General features: G+C 35.6%; 4 protein-coding genes across 4 annotated transcripts in view; all 4 read right to left on the bottom strand.

Annotated features, from left to right (window-relative positions):
- LOC135694636 (F-BAR domain only protein 2) overlaps positions 1–7,099 on the bottom strand; it is a 33,205-nt gene extending 26,106 nt beyond the window's left edge. Inside the window, exons 1-5 of the mRNA XM_065213454.2 lie at positions 6,767–7,099; positions 4,294–4,385; positions 3,404–3,481; positions 1,340–1,481; positions 242–313 (exon numbers count right to left, since the gene is read on the bottom strand). Coding sequence (XP_065069526.2) covers positions 242–313; positions 1,340–1,481; positions 3,404–3,481; positions 4,294–4,385; positions 6,767–6,793 — 411 coding nt within the window. The 5' untranslated portion in view covers positions 6,794–7,099. The remainder of the gene's footprint in view (positions 1–241; positions 314–1,339; positions 1,482–3,403; positions 3,482–4,293; positions 4,386–6,766) is intronic.
- A 1,298-nt stretch (positions 7,100–8,397) lies between these two features.
- Positions 8,398–9,780, bottom strand: LOC135694644 (SAP30-binding protein). The gene has a single exon (XM_065213463.2). The coding sequence runs from the start codon at positions 9,564–9,566 to the stop codon at positions 8,655–8,657; it is 912 nt and encodes a 303-aa protein (XP_065069535.2). The 5' UTR covers positions 9,567–9,780; the 3' UTR covers positions 8,398–8,654.
- Positions 9,781–10,210: 430 nt separating this feature from the next.
- Positions 10,211–20,969, bottom strand: LOC135694642 (uncharacterized). The gene is made up of 6 exons (XM_065213460.2): positions 20,694–20,969; positions 19,914–20,127; positions 16,162–16,473; positions 13,234–13,415; positions 11,870–12,165; positions 10,211–11,572 (listed from the first exon to the last, which is right to left on the bottom strand). Exons 1-6 carry the CDS (start codon positions 20,967–20,969, stop codon positions 11,515–11,517), a joined length of 1,338 nt encoding a protein of 445 aa, XP_065069532.2. The 3' UTR covers positions 10,211–11,514.
- A 1,112-nt stretch (positions 20,970–22,081) lies between these two features.
- On the bottom strand, positions 22,082–26,453 carry LOC135694641 (glucosaminyl-phosphatidylinositol-acyltransferase PIGW). The gene is made up of 5 exons (XM_065213459.2): positions 26,296–26,453; positions 25,205–25,763; positions 24,697–24,956; positions 24,136–24,265; positions 22,082–22,486 (listed from the first exon to the last, which is right to left on the bottom strand). The coding sequence occupies exons 1-5, from the start codon at positions 26,451–26,453 to the stop codon at positions 22,085–22,087; spliced, it is 1,509 nt and encodes a 502-aa protein (XP_065069531.2). The 3' UTR covers positions 22,082–22,084.

Raw genomic sequence — 26,453 nt, 5'->3', positions numbered from 1 at the left:
CACAACCTTTGAATATTCCACTGTCATAAGTAATTGAAGATAAAGAATTTTGTACAACAGACCTTCAGGCTTACTAGTAACAGTGTCTGTAGCGCTACTTTAAGCAGGTAGATTCATGCAATTAAAGCAAGGTTTAATAAAAAGCTTGAGTTGAATAATACCATAGTATCTGAAAAAATATTCTATATTAATTGGACAAGTAGATGTGCAAATCTGCAAATTAACAACTTGATTAACAAACCTTAGATACAGAATTGTTTAGAGCCTGGATACTCTGAACAAGTTCTGTCATGCTTGTAAACTCATCTTTTAACTGTAAAAGAGCAATCAAAAAAGCCAATTATTAAAATTGTTTTAGATTACAAAACACCTACTTCTATTTCGACATTTTTGCTTTCGTTTGCAAATCATAAAATTTGATATAAAATAGAAACGATTGTTTTTGAACACTTCCAGGTGCATACAAAGATAAAAACAGTGATTTTTGGCATTCTTGTCAACAAAGGAAATAATTCTATAATAATTTTTATTAATCTATACACCATAAATCCTCAAACTAGCCCCTCTTTGAGCTTATTTAGCAGTTTATCATTAATCTATTGTCAATTGCTTAATCAATGTAGATAGAAAGATCATTGAAAAAATGTTTGTTGATTTTAGTTAATTTTTGTTGAAATGTAATACATCATTAACAACAATCATGCATTGTATGTTGGCATAGAGCTTGTTAAATATTTTTATTGCAAGGGTAGGGCTGATTCAAGAAAGGGTTCATATTTTTCTGCAAATGGCATCGAGGCCGAGGTGGCCCATTACAAAATAACAATACAACAGTTACACAATTAAATGCTTACAAAAAGCACAGATTTTACAGCCTAAGACTACATATCTAAAGCATATAAAAAGATAAACAATAATAATTATACAGATATTATTACTTCACAATTTTCAACACTTACATAAAGAAAGATTAAAGTTTGCATAGACCTTGCATTTTGAAAGAGAAATGGCAAACAGCTACTGAAGATTCAGAGTAAGAAATGTCTCACACCATCTCTCATAGTCAAATGAGAGGGTCAAATTGAGAATCAATAGCATTTACTGACAGATGACTACAGAGTCTGCTGACTTTATTTAGATCTGTTCCATTAACATAATGCTGAACTGACAAAATGAACACAAAAATGACAATACAGGATGAAATACTTTGTAGATATGATTATCAAAATAAATTTAAGTAACATATAATTGAACTAGAAGCATGGATATATATTTGCCTTCAAATGAGACTCACACTGGCTGATACCAAAGCAAGCAAACAATCAATCTTAAAACACACCTGTTTCTGTTTTTCTTTTTGAACTTCACCATATTCCTTTAATGCCTTTGTGACATCATTTAGGTTTTGTACAACTTGCTGATGAATACTGGCAAGCTTTTCTGTGTTGCTTTGCAAAAACTTCCAACATGGCTCAAATGACCTATAAAAATAATGCAATTCTTTATTAGATTTTTACAGCAGCATGAAAAACATTTTTGCAGACAATCAGAACAAAAATGATATAAAATTGCAAATAAATTTTGTGCAATAAAAGCTTTGAAACTTTTTTCAATAGCAGGTTTGTAGCACAGACTTTCTGGAGCCTTTTCATCAAAACATATGACAAAAAACTTCCCATATATGTGTTAGTAATAACTGGACAAATAGACCCCTGATAACAATGCTTGACAGTAACAAAGGTATCTTATGAATAAAGGACCAGTTGAAGATTGAGCTTTGCACTGCATGCATTAAACAAAGTGAGTTTGGGATTAAAAAGCATTGAAAGCAGTAATTTAGGTCATCATACAGGCCTGGCCGGTTGTATATTTATAGGTGAGCTGTGAATCACTCCCTCATTTGCTGAGGCTAGCTAAATCAGTAACACATAGAATGTACTTTAAAGACAATCGACAGATGACTTAAGCCCCTTTAGTGTCTGTCGGTTGCCTTCAATAGCCTCAGTGAGGAGTATGCTGTTTTACTTCTTCAATTTGTATTTGCTTTAACCGTGACTTAGGCACCCCCTTTACTTGAAGTATTTAAAAGAATAGACTCTTTCAGTTTTATGCACTTGCACAACACAAAAACAATAATTCTCTTGCCAAACAATCTTTTTGTTTTACAAAATTTCAAAATGGCTTTGAAAAACAAATTTTGAAACAAACTTAAGTTATTCGTCTAGCACTCTTGGAAAACTCTACGCTAAAATACCCAGTTTTGGATCGAGATAGGCCAATCAGAAAACGCGAGCACATTACTGTTGAGGTTGTCCAATCAGTGCCGCTTTCCTATTGAAAATATTACCAACGGAGTCCTAAGGTGAAAACGAACTCCTTCTGTCATGTTTATATAGTAGATAGATTCACAAACTGCTAGATGGAATGATGATCAGGCTTTGCCAATAATGCGTAACATGTTGCCGTTATAGTTTTCACCCAATCTTGGTTTTTCAGCAAATGCTGCTGAATAGTGGAATTCCATGTTTTGGTTGTCGTTTTGATCTGCAAGACAGAGTACCCTGTTCTCTTTGAGGGATAGTTTTGTTTCTATTGCTGGAAGGGACCTGCTGTTTTATTATATCCCCCAATCTACAACTCCTACGAATTTCTTCGACTTTCCTTCCAAAAATATGCCTATTTTCTTGAGATTGAAAGGTTCTAATCGCTACAAACATACCTTTCGCTTATCCTTTTCCAAATAGATTGAAGTTTATGCCTATCATAACAAAAACCGCCCAACAAGCAAAAAGTTTATTGCAAGTTTATTGCAAAAAGTGCAATGACGGGAGAAGTCGCTGTTACAAAAATAACCTTGTAATTAATCCTTGTAAGTTTTCAGGGTTCTCTGAATAGGAAAAGGGCAAATGAATGGAAATTTTAGGGGAGCAATTCTCCCTTCATGTTTTGTTTAGGAGAGCAATTCATAGCTCGCCTCAGGTTGCGAGGGGAGGGTGGACAAACGACCAGGCCTGGCATAGACCAGATTTTCAGGTTAACTCTGACAAAAATATTCACATTCTCCCCTACTTGGCTTTTATTGTTTCCATTCATTTCAAAATTCAAATACAACAGAGAAGGTTTGCTTTTCTTGGGTCAAAACAAACATCAATCCATTTATTTTTACATGCTTGTACTTTATGAAGGACATTGAAACAAACTGTCAGATAAAATGTCTAAAAAAGTTCTGTCAGATTCCATTGTCATACTGAATAAAGATAATAGTAAATAAAAGACAGAAACCATATGTCTTTTTTGTAGAGCCTTAAGAGGAACAATTCAAAGTATTTCAATATTTTAGGTAATGAACAAAAGCAAAACAATTCATGTTATATGCATAAAGTTACAAAAGAAAAATATTTACCCAATGTGGCCAAATGCACTTGGACATTTGTTTGCCACCTTTTGAAGTGATTTTATGTAAGCCTCTTCAACTGCAACTCTGAAAATAAAAAGCAGGAATGAAAACAAGAAAATGTCATTATAACGAAGCAAGAAAATGAAAGAAAATTGAAAACAAAAGCTAGAGGTATATTTGACAGACAAGAAAGAAACATATAGGTAACATGTAAGCTTTTGTAATAAAATGATACTATCAAAACTTAGTTGCTGCAACCTGTACAAGAATTAAGTTTATTTGTTTTAGGGTGGTTATATGTATTGTTTAGTTTTTTTGCTTCATTTACTTGTTGTTAAAACTTTTTATGTTAGATGGCCGCAAGATAGACACAGCCTTGTGCTCCTTGCGGTATCATCTGTTGGTAGCGTAGTGTTGGTAGTATTGGTAGCTTTGTAAGTAGGGTAACTAGTAATATGTAATTGTAACTTATAATTTAATGACAAATAAAAAAAGTAAATACTTTCATAAAAAACACAAACTCTCAATGTTAAAAGTGCCACTAAAAACAAAAAGTTCTATCTAAGATCAGCTATAACTAAATTAGGCATAAAATATGATTATAGAAGATTTTTTATTGCATAATCAAGTTTAGGAAAGAGCAATAAAACATAAGCTAGAAAAGATAAAAATAATAAATCTTATTTCATGTAGTTTTTTGTGACATTCCATTTGGAACAAAAAATTTAAAGATGTTTGAAACATGCCATTGGGAACAAAAATATATCTTTGCAAAGTATGAGCAATACTATTTGATGACAGAGATGGCTGTCAGCAAACAACTAGCAAGCTCTATTAGTATGACAGAATCTACCACTAAATGGATCTATCAGTAAAAAATAAGTCACATTTCATACCTTTCTTTGACAAATTCAAGAAATTCTTTTGTAGCATTGCTTCCCTGTCTAAAGTTTGCATGCAAAACATCGAAACCATTGTATCTCTCTCCCTAAACACAAATTTTGATGTTATTGCTCACACCAGTAATGTGAAACAGATAGCATACATCTACCTCCCAAACAGAGTTACTAAAAGATAAGTTTCAAAACACCCTTGATATACCTTGATAATACCCTTGATAAGTTTCAAAACAAAATCTTTACTTCCATACCATTCTATTAGCATGTTACAACACAACAACCAATATTAGCTGAAACAGTGCATTGCAGCATCATTTAACCTTTTAAAAAGTCTGTCAATATTAAAGAATATGGAAAATTGTCATTTTAGGATTAGACTTGTGTGCAACATCTTTCAGACTAAAAAATCCTGATTACGGAACCAATTGCCAAATTTACAGACTGCAGATGAAGGGTTAAGAATGTGCCGAAAATGCAGGCAATTTCACTTTAGGCAAGAATGATGGTTACTTTACTTGAAAAAAGAGTTAATTAATTTTGGGTTAATGTTTGCAGAAGCACCTTGAGCTTGAGAAAGTCAAATGCCTGATCAAAAATCTACAAGCAAATGGGCAAAACTATTGAACTATCTTTACAATTCAAGACACTACATTTTAAAGCACATTAAACATTCTTTTAGTAAGTGTCTCTTTTGTATTTATACAAAACAAGCAATTTTGCAATTTTCTGGATGGCTTATCCACGGGACCTCACAACAAAAAAAAAATGAAAATCAGGTTAGAGGCCAGGAAGGCCAGGTACTTTGAAACCAAAAAAATAAATCTGCTGGCTCATATAATAACATTTTTGGCAGCAGTATCACCCCCTGAGTAGTTATGGTGCGAGATTGTCAAAGATTGCCATAAGACTAAAATGGTAGCTTGACCTTTAGGGGATAGAAAGAATTTTAATATGATGCAAAAATTAACTTTAAAGCATTTTGTAGGTTGAATGAATGCTAAAACCCTATATTCACTGTGACCTAAAAATAATTCTACACTCTGTTCTTACTTTTTGGCTAATTCGGGGATCAAGTATCTTTAATGCTGTTTTTCAACAGATTTTTCAAAGACTCCAATGCCTGCCAAAAATACTTAGAACACCTAGCAATTTGCATTGCATTTTATATCTTTCATTCATTTTTCAAAAAAAATACTACTTCTGCCCCCTTCCCTCTAGAACAATGTTGATAATTTAGCAAAATATCATAAAAGAAGTCCAAAAGAACATGCTTCCTAAAATCCTAACCCATTTCATAGTAAACCAACATTGTTCTGTTAGGGAGAAGGGATGATGGATTTTGACCTTGGAAACTGATTTCAGTGTTCTAAGACTCTTGGCAGGCATTGTACATAGAATATATAATTTGTTTCTTATTCCACCAAATAAATAATTGTCTTGCATGGCATTTTTGTTAGCATGACTAATTAGCAAATGAAATCTGCTCTATGAGAATAACTTTAAAACAAAAGACATTGATTTTTCTTTCTAATTTTTCATCTGGCAGGGCTGTAATATTGGATAATATTGGATGATTGGATGATAGCATGTGGGATAATATTAGACAACATTTGGCCCCTACCACTCCTAAAATTGTCTCTTACTACAGCTTGTTTGGGGCTGATGATGTTCTTACATTATTCTTATATTTTTGGCAAATCAAACCTTTGTATTCTCAACAACAAAAAGATTGTAGTGAGGTATTCACACATCAAGATATGTCTAACATAACTTTTGCAACATTATTTGACAATATTGCAACTACAATAGAATTGAAATATTTTGCTTGGCACATCTTTTTGGTCATCACACATCTATCATGGAATTTCTTGCAAACATAAGCATAATAATTGTGTTACTGATATTAGGACTGTCCAAGCCTAGGTCCTTAGAGTTCAGAGTACTGTAACAGGAGCGTGCTTACTATACCGGTAGTACCACGAAATTGCAAATATCAATTTCTTCCCACCCAAGCCTGTCTTAACAGGAAAGTCACGGAGACCATGCCCAGGATACAAAACAAGTTTTTAGTGAGATAGACACTGCAACATGAAGTACATCCACCGTGCAACACGATAAAATGGATTTTAGAGAACTAAACGTTTGTATAAAAAATGTATCGATTTCTGAGTGAGTTCCAAATTTATAAAACAACAAAAATTGACACTGTATGCTGAATTAACAATATTTTGAAAAACCTTTCGCTTTTCATAGCCAAAATTATCTTAGATCTCTTACCTACAATAAATGCGAATAATCACAACTCACATCAAAGCAAAACACAATCTCATCATCCAGTCAATCACCCAAAATCATCAAAGGAAACAAGACTTCGTATACTTCTGAGGAAGCATCAGATCTAACACTTCCTCATGGCGAACAACATATCAAACAAACTAGCTTTGTACACATAAAAAGTTAATTTCCTTACCCAGAAATGTTCTTCAAATGCAACCATCTTTTATGCCTCCAACTGGAGTTAAGCCCGATTTGACGATAATTCAGTTGGCCTACAAGTCGGCTACGGCATTCCTAGCCTATAGCACCTTCCGCATATTATCTTAATACGTGCTTAACTCCATAAATGATCTGTCGAGAAATGTTATTCTCGCCTTGAGTCAGGTGGTTAAATGTTTCGGTCAAATCAAATTTTCATGAAAATAATGTCTAATTAACGCCAGAGCTATAGATTTCCTATAGCAACTTCCACGAATACCCCCTACGATAATTGAAGGCCAACGCGATAGGGAGTGGACGCTGCGAGGCGTTTTGAAGTCACATGCCTTGAAGAAGTGGCCCTCCTGTGCAGCCTGCAAACAAGGATAAATTCACCCTGGGGGAGGGGGTAGGTGTTTGATCAGCAAGAAATATTCTTCTCGTAGTTTGCAAATAAACGAAAGAAACTGTTGAATATCAATCTATTCAAACACGGAGTTTTAAAAGGTTCTGGACTGCATAGTCAATTGCAGGAAATTTTGATACAAAGGCCCCAGATTGGAAAATTTGCAATTTACGCAACTGAATCACTATACCTAAGATCGATTTGTGTGGCTGTAACTTGCAGTTAAATATGCAAGTTAATATGTATGTAGCAGAAATTTCGGTTGCACACAACAAACTTAAATTTTACTTTACACATAAAGCCAATCCTGACCTTCAATCCACTGAAGGTTGTGGTCTTGCTAAGAAAATAGCCATGGTTTTAGGATCTAGAGGAGTTCTGCTGGAAATAGCTAGGTGATGATGCAACTATCTTTAACAACTTCCCTTAGTACAATTTTTCATTATTTTACTATTTTTACAATTTTTCAATATAGTAATAATAAGATTGTATTTGTACTAGATGTAGCTACAGATTCATATTTTGCACATATAAAATATATTTATGAGAATTAAGTCATATGAACTGGACTGGACTGAACTGAATCTCCAAAATTTCAAAGTCATTTTCTAGACCAAATAAAATCAGCATTTGTGAATTACTTTTGATTGGTATTAACAAAAAACTTACAAGAGAATACTCTTGTCACAGATCGCTAAACATAATCCCTCGCAGAAATAGGATCACTTTTTCCCTATTCTGTGCTCTCGTACTTGTTTGCAGACAGTATAATTTTAGATCCATAATAAATCAATGTGTGAGGACTGATGGCAAATTGAAGGCAAAAAGGTGTACCAGCTAGTTCTCAAATCTTAGCACACTTTATCAACACACCCCCCCCCCCCTTCAACCCATAATTTAAGCATATCATTGCATTGATGAGACCACAAAATAATACAAAAATAAAATTTATCCTTTTCAGCATCCTACTATAGTATTGTTTGTTTTGTATGCTATGTTTCTGCTATTTTGTGCCATCTTCAAATTTTGCAGTGAAAAAAACTTACTTGGCATTTAATTATAGAATTCAGCGCTTTGAAAATAAAACTGTCCAAAAAAATTTACTGCAACCATAGAATCGCTAAACATGCGGCTATTAATGCTGTAAAAACAAGGAGGGGTTGTGTTTATTTTCATACAAAAATGGTTAGAGATATTAGCCTAGAAGCATACAACAAATGCACAGGTGAATTACTACTTGGCAATAAAGATATCTGATGAACTGATATGATACTCACTATGCAATAGACTGTTTTTTGCATCTTTTTATTAAGAAACAAAGAAATATGATAACATGAACTTGAAGACAAGTTTCAAGTAGCTAGATAACTTGAACACACATATATTGATACACCTTTAACATGCAGAGATTGATCTTTAGTTACATTGCCTGACACAACACCTGTAAAGTTTTAGTGGTTTTTTAATAAATATTCTTTCAAGTGCTTGCTTTTTGCTTCTTAACAGGGACATCGGTAACTCCAGAAATTGAGTGTTTTCCAGTTTCTCCTGACTTTGAATCCCACTTAGATGACTTTGACTTGTCATCAGTCCCTTGAGCTGAAGTCACAGACCCTGTGGTGCTTAGTTTCTTTGTTGCTTTAATGAATTCAACCTGGCCTTTTTGATGTTTTTCTTTTTCTTTCTTTTCATGGGCTTCTTTTTGTGCTTTAGCTAGTGCATCATAATATGACTCTACGCCCCAACTTGATGGATTGAACAAATTTCTTGGATAATTAGTGCCATATTCATCAATGCTACAGTAGTTCACTAGCTTTTCATAAATGCTTGGGTTTCTAAAATCCTTTTTCCTTTGAACATGCTCATTGAGGGACAATTTTCCAAGATTCTTTTTTTCCAGCATCCTAGCAATCTTATCCTGCAATGAACGGGAGCAGCGCCCTTCTGGTTCCGGTGGTAGTCTAACCTGATCTAGGGCATTATTAGATGCCGTTTTTGCAAAATTCAATTTTTCAGGGTTTAATTCTGAGTCTTCTGCTGCAGACCCAGGAGATTGCTCTCCCACAGAAGCATTTGATTCTTGTTCTTGCAACTGTTCAGCTTTTCTTTTATACAACAAATGCAAATCGAATTCTTCTTCTTTATCAGATTCATCAGTATCTGAGTCTGATTCATCGTCTCTAGCGTAAGAGACAAGTGGTGTTATACGTACCGGAGGCTTCGACAGTTCAATTGATGAAGGAATTGGTAAAGGGGGCTTCATAACATGCGAATCTGTTTTCTTCAAACTGATGTTTGACTCTTCGTCTTCATCCACTATCTCTACGGTATTTTCGTTCATGTCTTCGTCGCTAAAACTCCCGTCGGCCGCAAGGGAGTGAAGTGACATTCTAGTTTCCGTGGCAGTGTTTCGCAACCTTGCGACCCAAACTTTTCAGCAAAGAGTCTAAAATATCATTGATGATTCAAATCAATGTCTTATAGCTCTCAAAGAGCCAACTCTCTGCATTACAAGCTGGTAATTGCTGCAAGGCTCAGGTTACTTTCAGCTACTACTACTACCACATAGTCGCCGCCATTTTCACTTCTAAATAATAAAGCGAACTGCGAGCCTCGAGCTCAAGCATGTTCCTCCGCAGCAGGAAATTTAGAAACAATTAGGCTTTTGACGGAAAACCTTGGATCACAAAGTCACAAGAAAAGGGGTGTCCAAAATATGACCAGGTTTTAAAATGTGAAAGTGCCCAAGGGCCAATAGTCCATGCATAACATTGAAAAACAAAATTTGCATGTGAATACATTGCTGTGCGACACTTCTATTTCCAATGACACCGCTACCGTGTTTCTTCAAATAACAGTCAAACGATAGAATGCAATCAGACAAGACCACAAATCGACAGCTATTTTGCCCTTAATAAAAAGCTTTACATTAGGTCTACCTTTTCATACGAGTTGGTTGCGAAATTTTGTCCCATATATTTGTTCAAAACACGTAAAACTTTGAAGATAAAGTTCAGAAACAAAGCAACAAGGTGACGAGAATCCAATGTAATAAAATAAATTTTCAAAATAAATTAAATAAAATGCATACTAATATTTCGCCCCGGCATACAGGGCTTCATCGGATTAAAAAAACGAACCAAAACTTTCCCTAGTCACTCATTATTTAGGATCGTCTAGAACGTTGATGATGAAAGATACGAATGATTGAGTTGCAGAAAGTGAAATTAATATCAGAAAAATAGATGGAATGTTGAAGGAATGTCATATAGTTAGTATTTGAGCACTTTAACAAAACTTTACAGGGAACCTGCTCAAGTGAAGTTGTCAAATAAAAAAACTGTTCCTTGTGAATTCTTTAATTCCAAAAGGTAGAGCTTGGCACAAAGGCTAAGATTGGTTGACTTTATACCTTCTTAACTGAGATGAATGGTTATTTTATCCCCGTACATGACTTATGTGTATTTTCTAGCCATGTGTTTGATAAAACATTCTGAAGGTAGCATGTTGCGGGAAGAATGCACTCTCTTCAACTCCTCCATACTTAAGGCTCCTAGCGTGAGGCTGGACTGAGGTAAACATTCATCGAAGAAGCGACAAGGCATCGTAGAAACGGCAAGCTCTTCAAGGTTTTTATAAACTATTTCATGACAAAGGACCCGGTCAAAAATGAAAAAAAAGAAAATAAAAATATTTGCAGTAGTTATTATACCAAATTAAATGAAACAAACTAATACATAAACAAGAACAGGTACACCGATAAAGTCACCTAGATAACGAGCATGTTATCCGTATATTCCAGTTCATGGCTTCAGAAGATTTCGTTCTAGAAATATTTTAGCTATACACATGAACTTTATCAAAGATTTGGCTTTCGAAAATGTCCCACATGACAAAACCTATTTCAATTGGCGAGTTAGATCGTTCCCAATCTGGGGAATAATGATTTCGGGGAATGTGAGCATCATTTCGTCATTTCGTGATTCCTTTTTGAAATCAGGTATCTCGCTGAAATATTCTTCCATTCTAAAATATGCTTTGAAGAGTTTGAAGAGGCGAAGTTTTATATTCTCTTAATTGGTCTCAGAAGCTCTGTTTATTACTGCTTTCCATTGTTCAATAGAAATGACATAAATCTTCTCAAACAAACACAAATTGTCACAGGGACTTACGAAAACAGTTTGCAGAAAATAATTATGTTTATGACATTTTTAGTGCTATTGATTTCAATCCTTTTGGATACTGCTGTCTCAGAAATCCAAATAAAAATTACAAGATCAATATCTATATATCAAGAGTTATCATACAGAAATACGAATTAGAAATTTGTTTACGATTTAAAGTTCATTCCTGCCGCCTCCAGCACCACTAAGCTTTGGTCCACGCTTCTTGTTTCTATGTAGCAAAAAAAGGTGAAAATGAGGCTCAATAGCGATTAGAATCCAAAATACAAACGATAAAACTGTCAACGTCTATTTTCGATGCAAGTGACATGGATGGGATAAGAAAAATGTAACTGGACTAACAGCTCCCAGAGCAGAGATTTATAAGTTTCCCTTGCGAGCAAGATTGAAAAAATGATGTTGGCAATGTATACATGGCAGATATCTTTACAATAAAGGGTTTGCATAGGGAAAAACATTAGAAAACAATTCTTTTCATAGCATTCGATCTTGGTGCCTAAGTACTTACCTCTTTTTAGCATCTCGGCAAATACCATCTAAACAGCTAGTTTTTGTCAAACGGCAATCCTTTGTTAGCCATAGAGGGAACTTTTTATAATTTGTCATCCTTTTTCTTCTAGACAAAACAGCCAGTAGAAATTCCCTCAAGTCTCCGAACGAAAATGATCCTATGTGATGTGCAAACTCCTTATTAAGTCTCTTCACTGCTATAACGAAGGGAAGTTGTGTCATATCAACAGCAAAAGCTTCGGCTATGTTTTCGTGACAAGTTGCATTCAACCAAGAGTAGCGGACGTGATGATCCTGAAATTTGAAAGAAATACAAAGTTTAATGGATTCAAACATTTCAAGCAAAAAAATCTTTGTTTTCTAAGAAAACACCACAATAGATTTCTGGAAATAAAGTATATAACAAGGCATGGCACATTAGTTTGTTTTCTCTTCAGGTACAAACCTTATTGAAAAGTATTTTGGAAAAAAGGGGCATGGTATCATATCATGTCACATCTACCTTTCATCTTCTTTTCACTTTTTACAGTGGGGTATAAAAAATGCAATCATCCAACTAATCAAGCGTGTACTGATTCCTGTATCATTTCTGATGTCTTAAAAAGGCATCATCCAGAAAGTAGATGAACATTAGGAGAGTGTTCCAATGAAATATTCAGGAGTGTATCAAGCCCAAGGAGCATTAAGCGAGTAAACAAAGAAAACACTGTTGTGAATTCGTGCCAAGCGATGCTGTGCGAGTGGGAAATTGGGAATCATGTGCAGGGAGCATAGTAGAATAATCTTTTGATTGACTGAAGCGCTATCATTTTGAATTTATGCAAATCATTCTCGCGCTATAGAAATCAATGGGAAAGCTGCGGCCAAGGGGTGCAGGGCTTTTAACCTCCCCGGCATACACGAGGCTACGTGTGATCCTATGTTTTCTCTGTTCCTTTTATGAGAAATAAGTCCTTTGAGTAGAAGTAAAACTTGAGCATTCTGTCTCCAGGTTCTCTGCTTGGCTGCAGCACATGCTGTTAAATAGACCTATATTGATGCGTTTTGAAAATGGTAAATATCTTGAGATCTTGACGGTGAACAAAAAATCCCAACGACAAAGTTGTAGATTTGTGTGTGTGATGATCGTGTATGCCGGGGAGGTCAAAACCCCTGCACCCCTCGGCCGCAGCTTTCCCATTGATTTCTATAGCACGAGGCTAATTTGCATAAATTCAAAATGGTAGCGCTTCAGCCAATCAAAAGATTATTCCGCTATGCTTGTGCAGGGACGATATGTGGTTTAAATGACTTCAGCTTTCATCATTTTCTTCATTAACCACTGTAATGGTAATCTATGTTGGAAGTCTTTTATCTACCTACCCTCACTGTTTCTGATTTTCTAACTCTATCCAGAATCGCCTCTTTCTCCTTAATGTACTCCTTGTTGCTATTTCCAAGAAAAGCAATTACACATACAGCTGTTGATTTAGAACCACAGATTCTATCAATCGATGAATATGTAAGCTCTTCAACTCCTAGCTGTTGTTTTCTTGAGGGTTTGTCTAAAAAAGTAAAAAACGTATTTAAGAACAACATGAGCCTGTAGAGCTTGAACTGATTGCTGAAATTAAGAAACATAGTCTTATGTATCGGCTAAAATAATACGAATCATTTGATGTAATTTGTACGTGAAACTTAGCTTGATCATACTAGTTAGTTGCGCAAAAAATTTTTCCATTTAATCAGCTGATCATTCTCCAGGTTCTTGTAAGCCGTTTTCTTGTTGAAACATGCAGTTATCATGCATAATAAAAATAAATATCACGTAAAAGAATGCAACCAACGTTGCTTAGACTCGCATAAAACAACGACGGACTTAGAGCCAGGGTAATCTCTAAAGCAGAATAATTTCATCCCTCATTTCTCCGGGTTTTGAATAGACCATTCATCATGGACCCAGCAAGCGATTCTTTAGATCTTAAATCTAGCGTCCATGTTAAAAGACTGAGACAGAAAAAACAGTTTTGGAAAAATGCTTTGGAGATATTTACTAAGTACTCTGCAATTAGCCCTAATGTCTAAAGGCATCCAAAAGACAGCAACTGCAGTAAAATTTGTAATGTTTTTCCGGCATAATCCTGTTTCAAGAACGAAACGGGTAAGAGCAAAGAAATCCCAGGCTTCTATAATCTCTAAAAGCAGCACCGTCGATATAGAATACAGGTTGCTATTATTCAAAAGCTTTGCTTTGGCTGCAAAAAGTTGACTACAAAGGCATCAGAAAGTTGGCTATAATACTTAAGAAAGCTCAAGGACTCAGCCCCTGTTCTTACAATTTAAGAATGTTTAGTGCAGTTCGATGCCTCTTTCCACGCTCGTATATTTGACAGAGTAAAATTAGTACTGAGCAAATTTTTTAAAAAGTTAACTAGTTTATAGATTTGCCAAGGTCGATTAAATGATTTATGCCACCTACTTTACCCTGTCATTTTATTGACGAATTTGGTAGAAAATAGCTCAAAATTGAGCATTTCAAAGTTTTCCGACAACAATTTTATTTGGAGGGGACCGTAGACGCAAATTTACAAAAGTATCACGTGCCTGCATGGCGTAGAAGTTGACAAGCGGAGACAGGCCTACATTTGAAATGCATAGGCTTTTCGCTACTCGCACGCAAAAAGTTGATTTATTTTGCAAAAATGAATAATTTCGAAATAGATTTTGTCACTGGATGTTGCTTTGGGATGTTGTACATTATAGTTTTGAGCCATGTTTAAAAAACGGAAACTGCAGCAAATAAAATAATTTAACAACGAATTCATCAAAGGAAGGAAATGGACGTAGTGGTTGGGGAAGCGGGATGAAGTTAGAGCAAAGAAAATGAAAATACTGAGTGGGAGGATTTTTACTCATTAAATGGAGAGAAGATTTGATTTATGAGTTATTTGCGGCTTTCCACTCTGTCCTTTATCATTTTTTGATTGAAATTTGGCTAGGGTTGGAAGGTTGCTTGAGGAATTTTTTGTTTTTTGCTTTGTTTTTATCGTCTTATGGGCTAGGAAAGTCTGAAAATAGAAATCTTTTTTATAAAAGTTTTTTTTAATTTAGCCAAGGAGAAGTAGAATTGCCTACCCGCTAAATGATTAAATATTCGACTACCACAACGCCCTCTATACCAGTAACATAAGTGATTCTTTTCAACTCATTTAAAGTTATTTACTAAGGGAACACATATTTCAGACGGCAGCCACTTTTCTGAGATACTCTCATTCCCTGTTCGACCATTTGGCTGGGCTCGGGCCTACGATTTTCCGACAAGATAACATCTTGGATGGGCACCCGCTTCTGATACATTGAACGTTTGTCAAATATCCACCGAAAGCCCGAATTTTCCGACGCGAAAGCCTCAGCCCCCTGATACCAATAATTTCCTCTTATGAAGATAAGAAGCTTTTGTTTCGCGTTTTACTTGCACGATCCCTGTCTTCTGCATTACTTGGAAAATTTGTGGCATGTTAAATTTTACCACTCTGACAGAGCTGAAGCCCGTACTTTGAATGAATTAATAAATATTAACAAAACAGTCGACCCGTTTTAATAAAAAAAGTTCCTAAATAAAAGATTTCTGAATGCCCCCTCGCCAGTAAGTCAACTGTAAGATGCCACGAAATATCCCCATGCACCCCAAAATATCAGGAATACATATTTCTTTGTCTTTCAATAGAAATACATTGGATATGCTTGCAAATGCACTGCTTCAGACATTGCTATCTCGTATTTTCCTTGCAAAAATGATTTATACAGTAACATGAAATTTCTCCTTCGACTCCCCATTTCTTGGAAACATTTACGCGCACGCCCGATCAACATCCAGATTCAAAATCTACGCCCAAAACTGCCCCAGATAACAATGATCCAATAACTTGTCCTCTCGGGGGCAATGCTCTCCATTCAGCAACTGGTCTAAGTCGGGTCTAAGTGCAATGCTTTCAATGTCAAAGTTGTCAACTTCTACGTCACAGCATCAAGTGATACGTTTCCCGCCAAAATTTAAATAGCCGTTTTGGGGGTCTTACAAACCCCAGATCGTGGCAATAGGAAAAAATTTGGCGCCAAAATAGGTGGCATAAGTATTTTAAGATAAAATGGACTCTGTTTTGGACATAATTGTGAGAGAATGGCCCTAGTAATAGTAATTTGCATGGCAAGGCACCTAGTACAATCTGAAAGCACAGCATCATTATAGCACAGTATCACCGAATAAAAGGCTATCTCTCATCTTACAAAAAGAATAAATATAACATGTACCATTCATTTCAACATTGAGCAGTTTCTCCAGTGTCTTTCGGTGCTTTTTGTCACCGGATTCATTCTGGACTCCCAAAAGAAAACGCAGCACACCTGGCACATTGTAAGGACCATATGCCTTTTTGTCGTATTTGATTATTTCAAACGCACCAGACTTCAGGTTCAAGTGGGTCAAAACAATAAGCTGTGGGAGATTTTCTATACTCAGGTTCCCCATTAAATCGCGTGTAGGATTCACCAGCATGCCAAATGAGAAAATGCTCTTCAATGTAATGGAGAAATATCGCAGAACAGGCTTCACTCGATCTGTGTCTGCAATGAAAGAAAACACCCAAATTATCGAACATGTAAATAAGAAGAGATGCAATGATAAATAAAGGGCTAAATATAAGCAGAATAAATTACAAACACAGCCAAGATGTTAAACTCAGACGCAGAGCCAAAAGCAAAACAGGTCAAAACAACCCCAAACAGAATGAGCATTTATTGAACTAACAAATATTTGAACAGAATTTATAATTTAGATAGCCAAAATGCAGCAGAGATCTTTAGTAGGGTAAAACAATAAATAGTAACAAATGAGAACCAATGAAACAAAATGGTTTTTGTAGAGTGAGAACTATAACTGAGTGCTATAAATAATAGAAACATGCAATTTTTATCTTACAGGCAACGTACAAATATAATATATCAAGCATCATCAAATATCTTAAATGAAAGATATATCGAGTGTCAGCGGGTTGGCCATGGTGTCTCCTGGGCTTGAGTTTGAGTCACTTAAATTAAATAACAGCAATATTTTTGCGAGTGAAGGCGAAGAAAATTGTCTTCAACAATCTTTTTTTTATTCCCGGCAGATGTATTTTGAAAACGCGAAAATACCTAACAAAAGTAACGTAAGTCTTAAACACCAAGGTAAAACATTTGAAAATAGCACAGAAATACGCGAACTTGACGTACTAAATTAGTTTTTAAGCACAATAAAACCACAATCAATGTAACACTGTGAAGCATTGGTGGATTACCAATGGGGCCCAGACCCCGGCCCAGACCCCGGCCCAGACCCCGGCCCAGACCCCGGCCCAGACCCCGGCCCAGACCCCGGCCCAGAATCTAGCCAACTTTTTAATTCTGAAGCTAAACAATTATTTCTGGTAATGTCAGTTAAAGGCTGCAAACTTTATGGGAACTCATTGCTCAATCCGCAAAACTAATAACCAATAAACTTGGAAAAATTTCTACTAAGTACTTGCAAAAATTAATTCCCTTAAGAACTTGGGTAGGCGATAAACTCAAAAAATGAAATAAACTTTATCCTTTACCTATAATATATCAAATATAAAGTCATTTATTTTATCTTACAATAGTGAAAAAGGAATTTTTTGGACAGAGCTTTTTCAATACAAATCAACTTTAAAAAAATGTGAAAACATCAGCTATAAAACAAATTGAGATGGTAAAAACACTTGAATGCAAAAAGTTGAACTTGAATGTTCTTTGTTGTGACTCATGCATGCAGATTTACATTTTTGCGAAGAAATTCATAAGAAAACTTTATGTTTTAGCAAGGAGCCAAGAATATTTTCGTCGTTAATAAAATAGTTGGTTGTATTTTGCTACTGTAGCGTGGCAAGAACATCTGACTTTGCATGGCTTAATGAGCAAGCAATTTTAAAAAAATTTATCGAAAAAACTAAGTTTCAAATAACATTTTCGAATTTCATTCTGAAATCAGGTAAACATGTTGAAAATATTTCTGTCTCTAATGATTACAATCTGCAGCGGCGAGTGGGCTTTCAGTGCTTTGAAACGCATAAAGAATTACTTGCGATCAACTAAACGTCAGACTGGGTAGCCTGACTATTCTAAGTATTGAGCATAGTGTAATTGGCGTGCTTTGGCAGAAATCGGCCCTAAAATATCTTAGGCCCCCGGTACTGGAATTGGTTAATCCGCCACTGCTGTGAAGCTGAGAGCAAAATGATAAGTAAATGCTTAAGTGCCAAAAATGAATAAGGCTGTTAAAGACACGACGTTTCGAGCAAGTAATCGTCGTCAAATGACTAGGAAATTTGATGTGTTTTATTCTAGACACTCGATAATGAGTACATGTTCGAAACGGTGTGTTTTTCACAGCCTTGTGATTTTTGGCTCTTAAATTATTTTCACATTGTCTTTTTTTTGATTAAATACGCATATTCAATATTTTATTGGATCACACTATCAAAGCTGTCTAAGATTACAGGTAATCATAATTTAGTTTAGAAATATCTTCAACATATTTGAGCTAGCTTCTATATTGACAGGTCTTGATTGTATTAAAATCCTTTTTCAAGATAGTTGGATTTATATAGAGTACTCAAACTAACGAAAATTCATGCTTACTGATCTGTCAGAAAGTGCTTGCTGCTGTATAAACAGAGCTGCAAACGCTTACTCAAACTATCAAGCAAATACTCAAACCAGATATTCTTGAGGCTTTTCAATACAAATAGTAATTGTGACAAGGAAATACTGTAGTGACAAGTTTTGATATCGGTACCAGTCCCCCAATTTGGGCATTCCCATTTCGTTTCCTATTGTCTACTTCTTTCATCGCTATGCGAAAATCCAAGCATATCACTATCCAAACGTCTTAGTTTCGTGTATACGACTGTGAGGCGACTGTGAGGCTTGATCAAGAGAATTGGTCTTTGCATTCAAACATTTAAGCATACCATTTGATATTTAGTTTAATAGAAAAAGTCGCTTAAAGTGGAGAATATAATTTAATCATGAGAATATTTTTCTGGCTCGGCTCCCGATTATCTGTATTTAAAATGAGCGTTAACAAATTGTTTCTTTGCGGTCAACCCACGTGTTGTTTATAGTACAAAAAAGGCCCTTCCGTCCATTCAAAAGAACTGCGTTCCTGCCACAAAAAAAAGTTCTGTTGTTTATGAATTTACGTGCCAGTGTGATTCTGGCTACGTAGGACGCACCACCCAAAGATTGGAGGATAGGATAAACAACACGTTCCATCTAATATTAGAAACAAAACCCATCCCCAAAGAGAACAGCCACCTCGGTCTTGCAAATCTAAAATTACAACTAAAACCTGCAATTCTGCTATCGGGCAGCATTTGCTAGAAAACCAAGATTGTGCAAAAAACTATAATGGCGACATGTTTCGGATTATTGGTAAAGCCCGATCGTCGTTCCACCTAGCAGTTTTAGAATCTATCTACATAAGCACGAAAAAACCGCTACTGTGTAGACAAAAGGAGTTCGTTTTCACCTTAGGACTCCACTGGTAACATTCTAATAGGCAAGCGGCACTGATTGGTCAACCTTTACAGTCATGTGCTCGTGTTTCTGATTGGCCTATTTCGATCCACAACTGGGTATATATATTTCTTAGCGTAGAGTTTTTGATCTATGTTCTGACGTTTTAAACTCTGAAGAGTGTCAGACGAAAAGCTTTAGTTTACTAAATGTTTGCTTTTTTCAAAGCCATTTAATACAACTATGGGCCCTTATACAATAAGAGTCAAGATCCCGACTTGTGAAGGTTCTTAGTTAGGTCTTGCCATTTGCCAAACAACGAAAACACTTCACATTTGTTGCTGCTAGATCAAGTCAACTGAAGGTTGCGAGATACAAGGGACAAAACTATGTACTTTATGTGCTTGAATCAATAACAAGAAAATCTTATTCATTAAGTATCTTATCACAAACTATCTATTATTCATGCAAAAATAGCAGTCTCATACCTGAGAAGTATATCACTGGGAGCTTTCGTGGTTTCTGCTCTCTCATCGCCTTGCTGTAAAACAAGGGTATATTCTCTGCCGTGATTCTTTCGAATGTATCTGGATAGCTCTCTAAGGCTGCCTCAACAGCTTCTTCGTAAGTCGAAACATGCAAAGGTCTTTCTTTATTTTCCTCGCCGAATTCATAGACTCGAATATGAGGTCGTGAAACATGCTGTAAGGGACGTTATAAAGCGTAAATTGGTATCAGAGGGCTTCAATTTACAATCTGATTTAATGCGAATGTTTCTACTTGAATTTTCATAAATTTTCAAAACGTTTATACATTTTCATATACATTCACAAAACACTATTAGACGACTACCAGTATTGATTTTGGCCTATCCAGTACACATATAGCAAAAATGGACGAACTCTCCATTCTTAACTTGGCAAGTTTCTGAAAGATTGAACTTATTACGATATATTGGTATAGTCGTACTGAGAAGAAAACAGAAGCAAAATTGATTACTGAAGAACGAAGAAGTGTATTGATCTTGTTAAGTGCATTTGGAACTAACAACGTAATAACTCATCAACAGACCTAACTACTTCGAGTTACAATTGGTCGACCGCATTTACATTTCGTTGCAAGCTATACATTTATAACTACCCCTTTCCACTACTATCTCTGACAACAAATGTCCACCTTATAATCCTTTAATTTCTAGGACAGGTCTTTACAGACATGCCAAGGAGAATTGTAAACACGAGTAGCAATCGATTGAGAAGTGAAACTACCTTTGCCTCGATGAGCTCGTCGCATTCTGGATCATCCATATCAACAAATCCAACCTGCACAACACCAACAACTGATGTAGCAAGCGCTATTAATTCTGGCTCCTTCTTCGCATAGTCTTCAAGGAACACAACAATCCAAGGATCGTCTAATGACAGGATTGTGTGGAAATTTCTAGACGTCAGTTTTGTCGGCCTTTCAGGCTCAATTTCATGACCATTTCCCAAGATATGTAAAGAGAGCAAAACTAAGAGGACTAAATACCTACTCGCATCCATTCTATTAAGTTTTTAACAAAAAACCAACCCTATTTTCAACGCATGTCTTGGTGTTAAGTACGATTTCTTACATATACGAACAGGCTATTGATCGATTGCTGTGAAGTAATGAATTGTCGCTGTTCAAACATCGACAATGATTCTACACGTGTATAAAGCAGGAGCGGCTACGAATGGTATCACAAAACAGCTGACTAACCAAACAGTTCTATGCCTTTATTTAGTTAACGTATTCACATTTAACGCAGCTGAGCATCTTTACTGGTCAGCCTCATTATCAGTTTAGTGCAAACTCGTTTTCAAATATGCAATTTCGCTATCATAAGATGATGAAGCTTTCGGGGTTATGGCTATCTAGACAACTGATGAAAGGAAACAAATATAGACTGCATATCATAGTATACAAAACAGCTAAAAACACAATGTCTTCAACAAGGGTTAGCTGTCAGGGTGAAATTTATGATCAATGTACTTAGTTAAATGCGTCAAAGTTTAGTTTTCCGTTAAAGACGGCTTTTCACCTATGAAAAATTATCATTTGAAATTGTAACAGCAAAATCATAATGTAAATTTAATTAAATTAAAAAGTCAATAAGGCGAACCTATTTTAACAGCTCTGGCTGGATAGCGTATCATTAATAAGCCATCACTAATCAAGACATCATTGATAAATGGTTTCTTACTTATTTAACACGTTAGGATCCCGAATTATCAATCCAAGAGTCTGTGAATTCACTTAATGACCATTAGAAATCTGCTCACATCGAGATTAAGAAGCAGGAAGCTGCTTCATTGGCATAGCTTTGAATGTTCTAAAAACTACCTTCGGCAGGGATATAATAACAGATACAAGAAACTTGATATTTATAAGCGAAAAGTAGTCTACAAGGTTTTGAGTTTGCCCTTGCTACAGCAATCTGCTAAAGGTCTATAAGCGCTATGTACTACGGTCGGATATAAGCTTAAGTTCTAAATATGAACACCAAGGGTTTCGCTTGCAGCTTCCCTTGTATTACTACAAAACCAAGGCACCAAATCCTAACGGATAACCCAATAATCTACGCTTTACTCAAAAGGATCAAGCTAATGCGAATTTTTCTCGCTAAATATAATGTTTACCAGAATTTAGTTTGGATATTCTTAGCGTATAGCAGTGCGGCTAGGCCACTAGTAACAGTTGCGTACAAAATCAAAACGACCATGCCCGTTACGTTATCAGCATGGATTGTTCTCATCGACATATTGACAATTCCTGTCAGCAAATTTCCAACAACAAAATAAAACAACTGATTAGAGTTTATTGCTTTCACGAGGACAGGATCTCTTAGATTTCCAATATCTGGTACTTTCTGAGGTGAGGCACTTTGACTTTCCTGCTCATGAAGAGGTCGCCTTGGAGACAGTCCGTAAACGTGAGCGACTCTTGGTTTGGTTTTGGTTCCAATTTTGCTTATGACGTAGTCTTGGATAAGTTCGACACCCAAGAAGCAGATGAGCAAATATACATTAACAGAAATCTGAAGAGAAAATCGCAATATGTCAAGCATCACATAGTTGAAATTGTTCAGAAGTCTGAAGCACAAGATACTCTTTAATCTAAAACATAGACGACAGAAAAGCAAAAATACCAGGTTTCATGCTACTTCCCCTGTCAGTAAATCCCTGGCACTTTAATACCTCCAAATTTTAGAAAGATAGTGAAAAATTAGTAATAAATGGAAAATTTAACAATATAATGCTATGAAATAATAAAAGAAGTTGAATGAGCTAGTCCCACACTACTTTTGGAAGGAGACTATTTAAAATTGGGGGGGGGGGGGGGGTATAGATTATGCAATTTGAAGAAATCGTTATGTTGGGTTAAGAGAAATTCTCAAAAAAGAAAGTTCGTTCTCTAAAATTGCTAAATCCAACGAAATAATTTCTTCGACAGATCGAGTCAGTATCAGTGCGGCCACTAGATATTATTTTTGGAAAGCTCAAACTGATTCACTGGGTCGTGTAAACGTTTTGGCCTGGTTCGCATATACAGTTTCCTTATATATGGAAAACCAAGATGCTGATGCATATCGTCAGGGTTTGATTTAAATATATCAGAACTAAATCCTAAGTATTCTTTAAGACATAGTTCGTAGGAAATTTGAATATCTCTGACTATTTTCCTTTCTGACGTAGAAAGAACGATTTTTCTAAACTAACAACATTAAAATTCTGAGCTGTGGGTGTAGACCATCAAACGATTTGGGAGAGATACTTTGCATACTTATGCGAGGTCAAGGTAATCCAGGGTACTCCACCTTAATTAAGATTTTACAGCGTGGTTCATGTGTGGGGACCTAGGCGTGAAACTAACACTATGATTTGAGAAAATTTGACTTTATTGAATGGGAATTTTCTTTTGCTGGTTGCATCGCCGAATCTGACCTTCCTAAGCAGAAGTTGAAAGTAACTCTCATGCCCTGTTCAGAAGAGAACGGAAATATGTCAAAATTGTCCAAAAAATAACTGGTATTTCATCAATTCTTTAGACAAGAACTATTAAAGGGTATTCTGTTCTGCTGCATAGGGTGGAATGATCGTGAAACGTGAGCCAGAAATGAAAAGAAGTGAATTGAATGGTCTCTGGCTCATGTGAATACTTGCCACTTGACTTGTGTTAACACTTTTTGGGACCATCTCAAGTTTGCAGACTTTTGGGAAATTTTGTTGCGGGCTAAGTAATTGTCAAAATGACAATACAAAACTAAATGGCATTATGGCATTACTAAGACCTTGAACACTAGCTGCTCATTGGAAGGATAATGTCATCAATTGTTTTTCTCACCCTGTTGTCAAGTAAATGAGGCCTTAATTTTTGTCTCCCAAAGGTGAAACCCTTCTAAAACAACTGGAAAAGGGAAAGATTCCAGCAACTTGAAAGTACACTAATATGATGTTTTGAAAACTAGCAGAACTTTCATGCCAACGACACACTTATGTAAATTGCTTGGATGAAAGGTTGCTCCTTGTGTCTCTCAGTTTCTTTGCCCTTTTGCTGTTTGTGTTAGTTTAATGCAAAAAGAGTTAGTTCAAGAATAAATCTAAAAAGAAATTGTTGAAGTAAATAGTGAGGAAAGTTTGCAGTTGAAACTCATCAAAGCATATACTTAAGGCATAAAAAACTTACGATCCATGTGACATAAGTTAGATTTGCAAGCTTTCTTGAAACAGGATCAACAAAGTTGATGCAGAAAGCAGTCACCAGCCACAACAATATATTAGCACTCACAAGACGCATCAAGAGTCTAAATTTTGACCTAGAGTGAAAATATTTTTAATTAATAGAGGCATTATAATGACAAAATTTGACACCACCAAATATGTCTACAAACATTGCATATATTAAATGAAGATGTTTACACAGATAAATGTGCAAAGCAACAAAAAAATCAAGTTGACTATATTTCTGTTTGAGTTTTTCGCATTTTTTAGGTTGAAGCTTAACAGAAATAAATCAGTAGATTTTGTGAAGAATATTTTAATGATTACATCCCCATTTTAATGCCTTCTGCCTGCAGATTGCAGATTTCTGGTTCATTACATAAAGTTTGTTTTGCCTCCTCCCCTAGAACAGGTCCCAAAGCATTAGCAAAAACTCTTCTTTAGTGAAAGTCTCTTTGAAAAAATATCTCACTCAACTAAATGCTGCTGCTCTAGATAATCATGGAAAAAGCAAAAAAATAAATACCTTTGTTGAAATATTTCTTTTCCTAACTGACAGGATAACAGAAACAAACCAATGTAGCCAGGACATGAAGCAATTCCTTCTCTGTTTGCATCAACCAGATTATTTCTTTTTCCGTCATTATTCATTCCACCTTCAACTAATTTCTTTAAACCAAACTGGCTTAGCATTACTTGATGAAACAAACAAATGATGATCCCAAAAAGCCATGTAAATTTAAGAGCTTTTGGAGTTAGACTGTGAAGAAATGTTCCAGCCAAAAGCTACAAATCAAATGAATGTATAATGAGGCCAATCTTCACATTTTCAATAACATATACTTATGTGAAATGCAAAAATATTGAATAGAAATTATATAAAACTTGCATTATGGTATGCAAAACTTGCTGCTATTTGTTTCTGTATACAATCATTTGACTGTAGAACTACAAATCTATGGCTGACAAAAATTGGGAAAATTTTTGAAAAGAATCAGAAATAGAAAATATGTGCCAAGAAAAATGAAAAATACCTTGACAACTGCAATAGTAAAAAAGAAGTTCCAGTGAAGACCATACTCAGTAACATGCTGATGATAACCACTAGACTTGACCATTATTAGCCTCAATGCACCCAAGAAGAAGAGTGGTAGGCATCCTAGAGCATTTTTAAAGAGGTCCTTTGTGCAGTGTTCATTCTTGGAAGTGACAGTTCCTTTTGCAAACTGAGAAACAATTGCATGGCTAAATATAAACGAGCCAACTCCAATATCCATGAACCCAGTTCCATAAAGTTCAGTTTTTGCGTAACGCCTGGGGAATATTTTGAAATCAACTGCTAAGATAGAGAGCACAGTAGCAACAAGCATGAACGACCTGAAATTTGAGACAAACTGCTTCTTTACGAGTATGATTTTTGCTGTACTTTGATGAGAAGGACAACTTGTGCCCAAACCTGATTTGACTGAAAACACAAGAACTGCACAAAGAAGCAGAAGGGCTGCATTGAAAATGAAGACATGATCTGCTAATGCTGTGAGTGTCATAAGATTTGGGAGAATCAGCCAAGCATTGTCCACGATAAAGGAATTCCTGAAAAATAAATTACAGTTAAGCTAAAAAAAATAACACAAAATAAAGGCTGATAAACTAAACTTTTTCAATACAGTTTATTTTTGCTGTTATCTCATGCACTGTATTTTTGGTATCAAAAGTATCTTTTAACTTTAAATATTCAATTTTAGAAGCTGGCAAAATATTTTCTATTAAGCCTAAAAACATTTTTGTACTTCTTAATGAAAACCTTGGTCCCAAAATCAAAAAGGTAAAAGTCGACACAATCCCATATGATATTGTTAATTGGCGTATATCCAGCGTGAGATTTACATGGATTTTATTCCACCCTGGCAAGAATGTCGTCGGTGTGTCTATTTATTTGTCCATCGAGGAGATGACAAGAAATGCATTACTGACAGTGCAAAACCAGAGCTGGAGTGGTATTTTGTTGGAAAGCTTCTGATTTTGTCGAAAATATAACATGGTGATCTATTCTTTTTAAGTATTACATTTTTAGTGAAAATATTTAAAAACTGAAAATAACAGTTCTGTTCAATCAACAACTTACATCCAGCTCAAATTGTTGTACCAAATGGGGAATAGGAGGCAGAACAGAAAGTGAAGCAAGCAGCATATTGGAGCAGTGGAAACGATAGCATTGATCTCAAAAACTGACGTTCCATTGAGATTCTTTACGAAGCTCTCTTTGTCGTAGACAGCAGCCAT

Source organism: Rhopilema esculentum, chromosome 8 (genome assembly GCF_057945365.1).
Source record: "Rhopilema esculentum isolate cy_ngs chromosome 8, ASM5794536v1, whole genome shotgun sequence".
Lineage (NCBI taxonomy): Eukaryota > Metazoa > Cnidaria > Scyphozoa > Rhizostomeae > Rhizostomatidae > Rhopilema > Rhopilema esculentum.
This window is presented reverse-complemented; position numbering and strand designations above follow the sequence as displayed.

What these genes read in the sequence shown, in the direction of transcription:
- LOC135694644 (XM_065213463.2), bottom strand. Translation starts at nt 9,566, where the DNA reads ATGTCACTTCACTCCCTTGCGGCCGACGGGAGTTTTAGCGACGAAGAC.
- LOC135694642 (XM_065213460.2), bottom strand. Translation starts at nt 20,969, where the DNA reads ATGGATGCGAGTAGGTATTTAGTCCTCTTAGTTTTGCTCTCTTTACAT. An exon ending in ACGAGCTCATCGAGGCAAAG is followed by an intron (nt 20,128 to 20,693) that starts GTAGTTTCACTT and finishes CGTCCCTTACAG; the next exon opens with CATGTTTCACGACCTCATAT. An exon ending in TGCCGAGATGCTAAAAAGAG is followed by an intron (nt 11,573 to 11,869) that starts GTAAGTACTTAG and finishes TTTGCTACATAG; the next exon opens with AAACAAGAAGCGTGGACCAA.
- LOC135694641 (XM_065213459.2), bottom strand. Translation starts at nt 26,453, where the DNA reads ATGGCTGCTGTCTACGACAAAGAGAGCTTCGTAAAGAATCTCAATGGA. An exon ending in TACAACAATTTGAGCTGGAT is followed by an intron (nt 25,764 to 26,295) that starts GTAAGTTGTTGA and finishes TTTATTTTTCAG; the next exon opens with GAATTCCTTTATCGTGGACA. An exon ending in AAAGAAATATTTCAACAAAG is followed by an intron (nt 24,266 to 24,696) that starts GTATTTATTTTT and finishes TTTTCACTCTAG; the next exon opens with GTCAAAATTTAGACTCTTGA.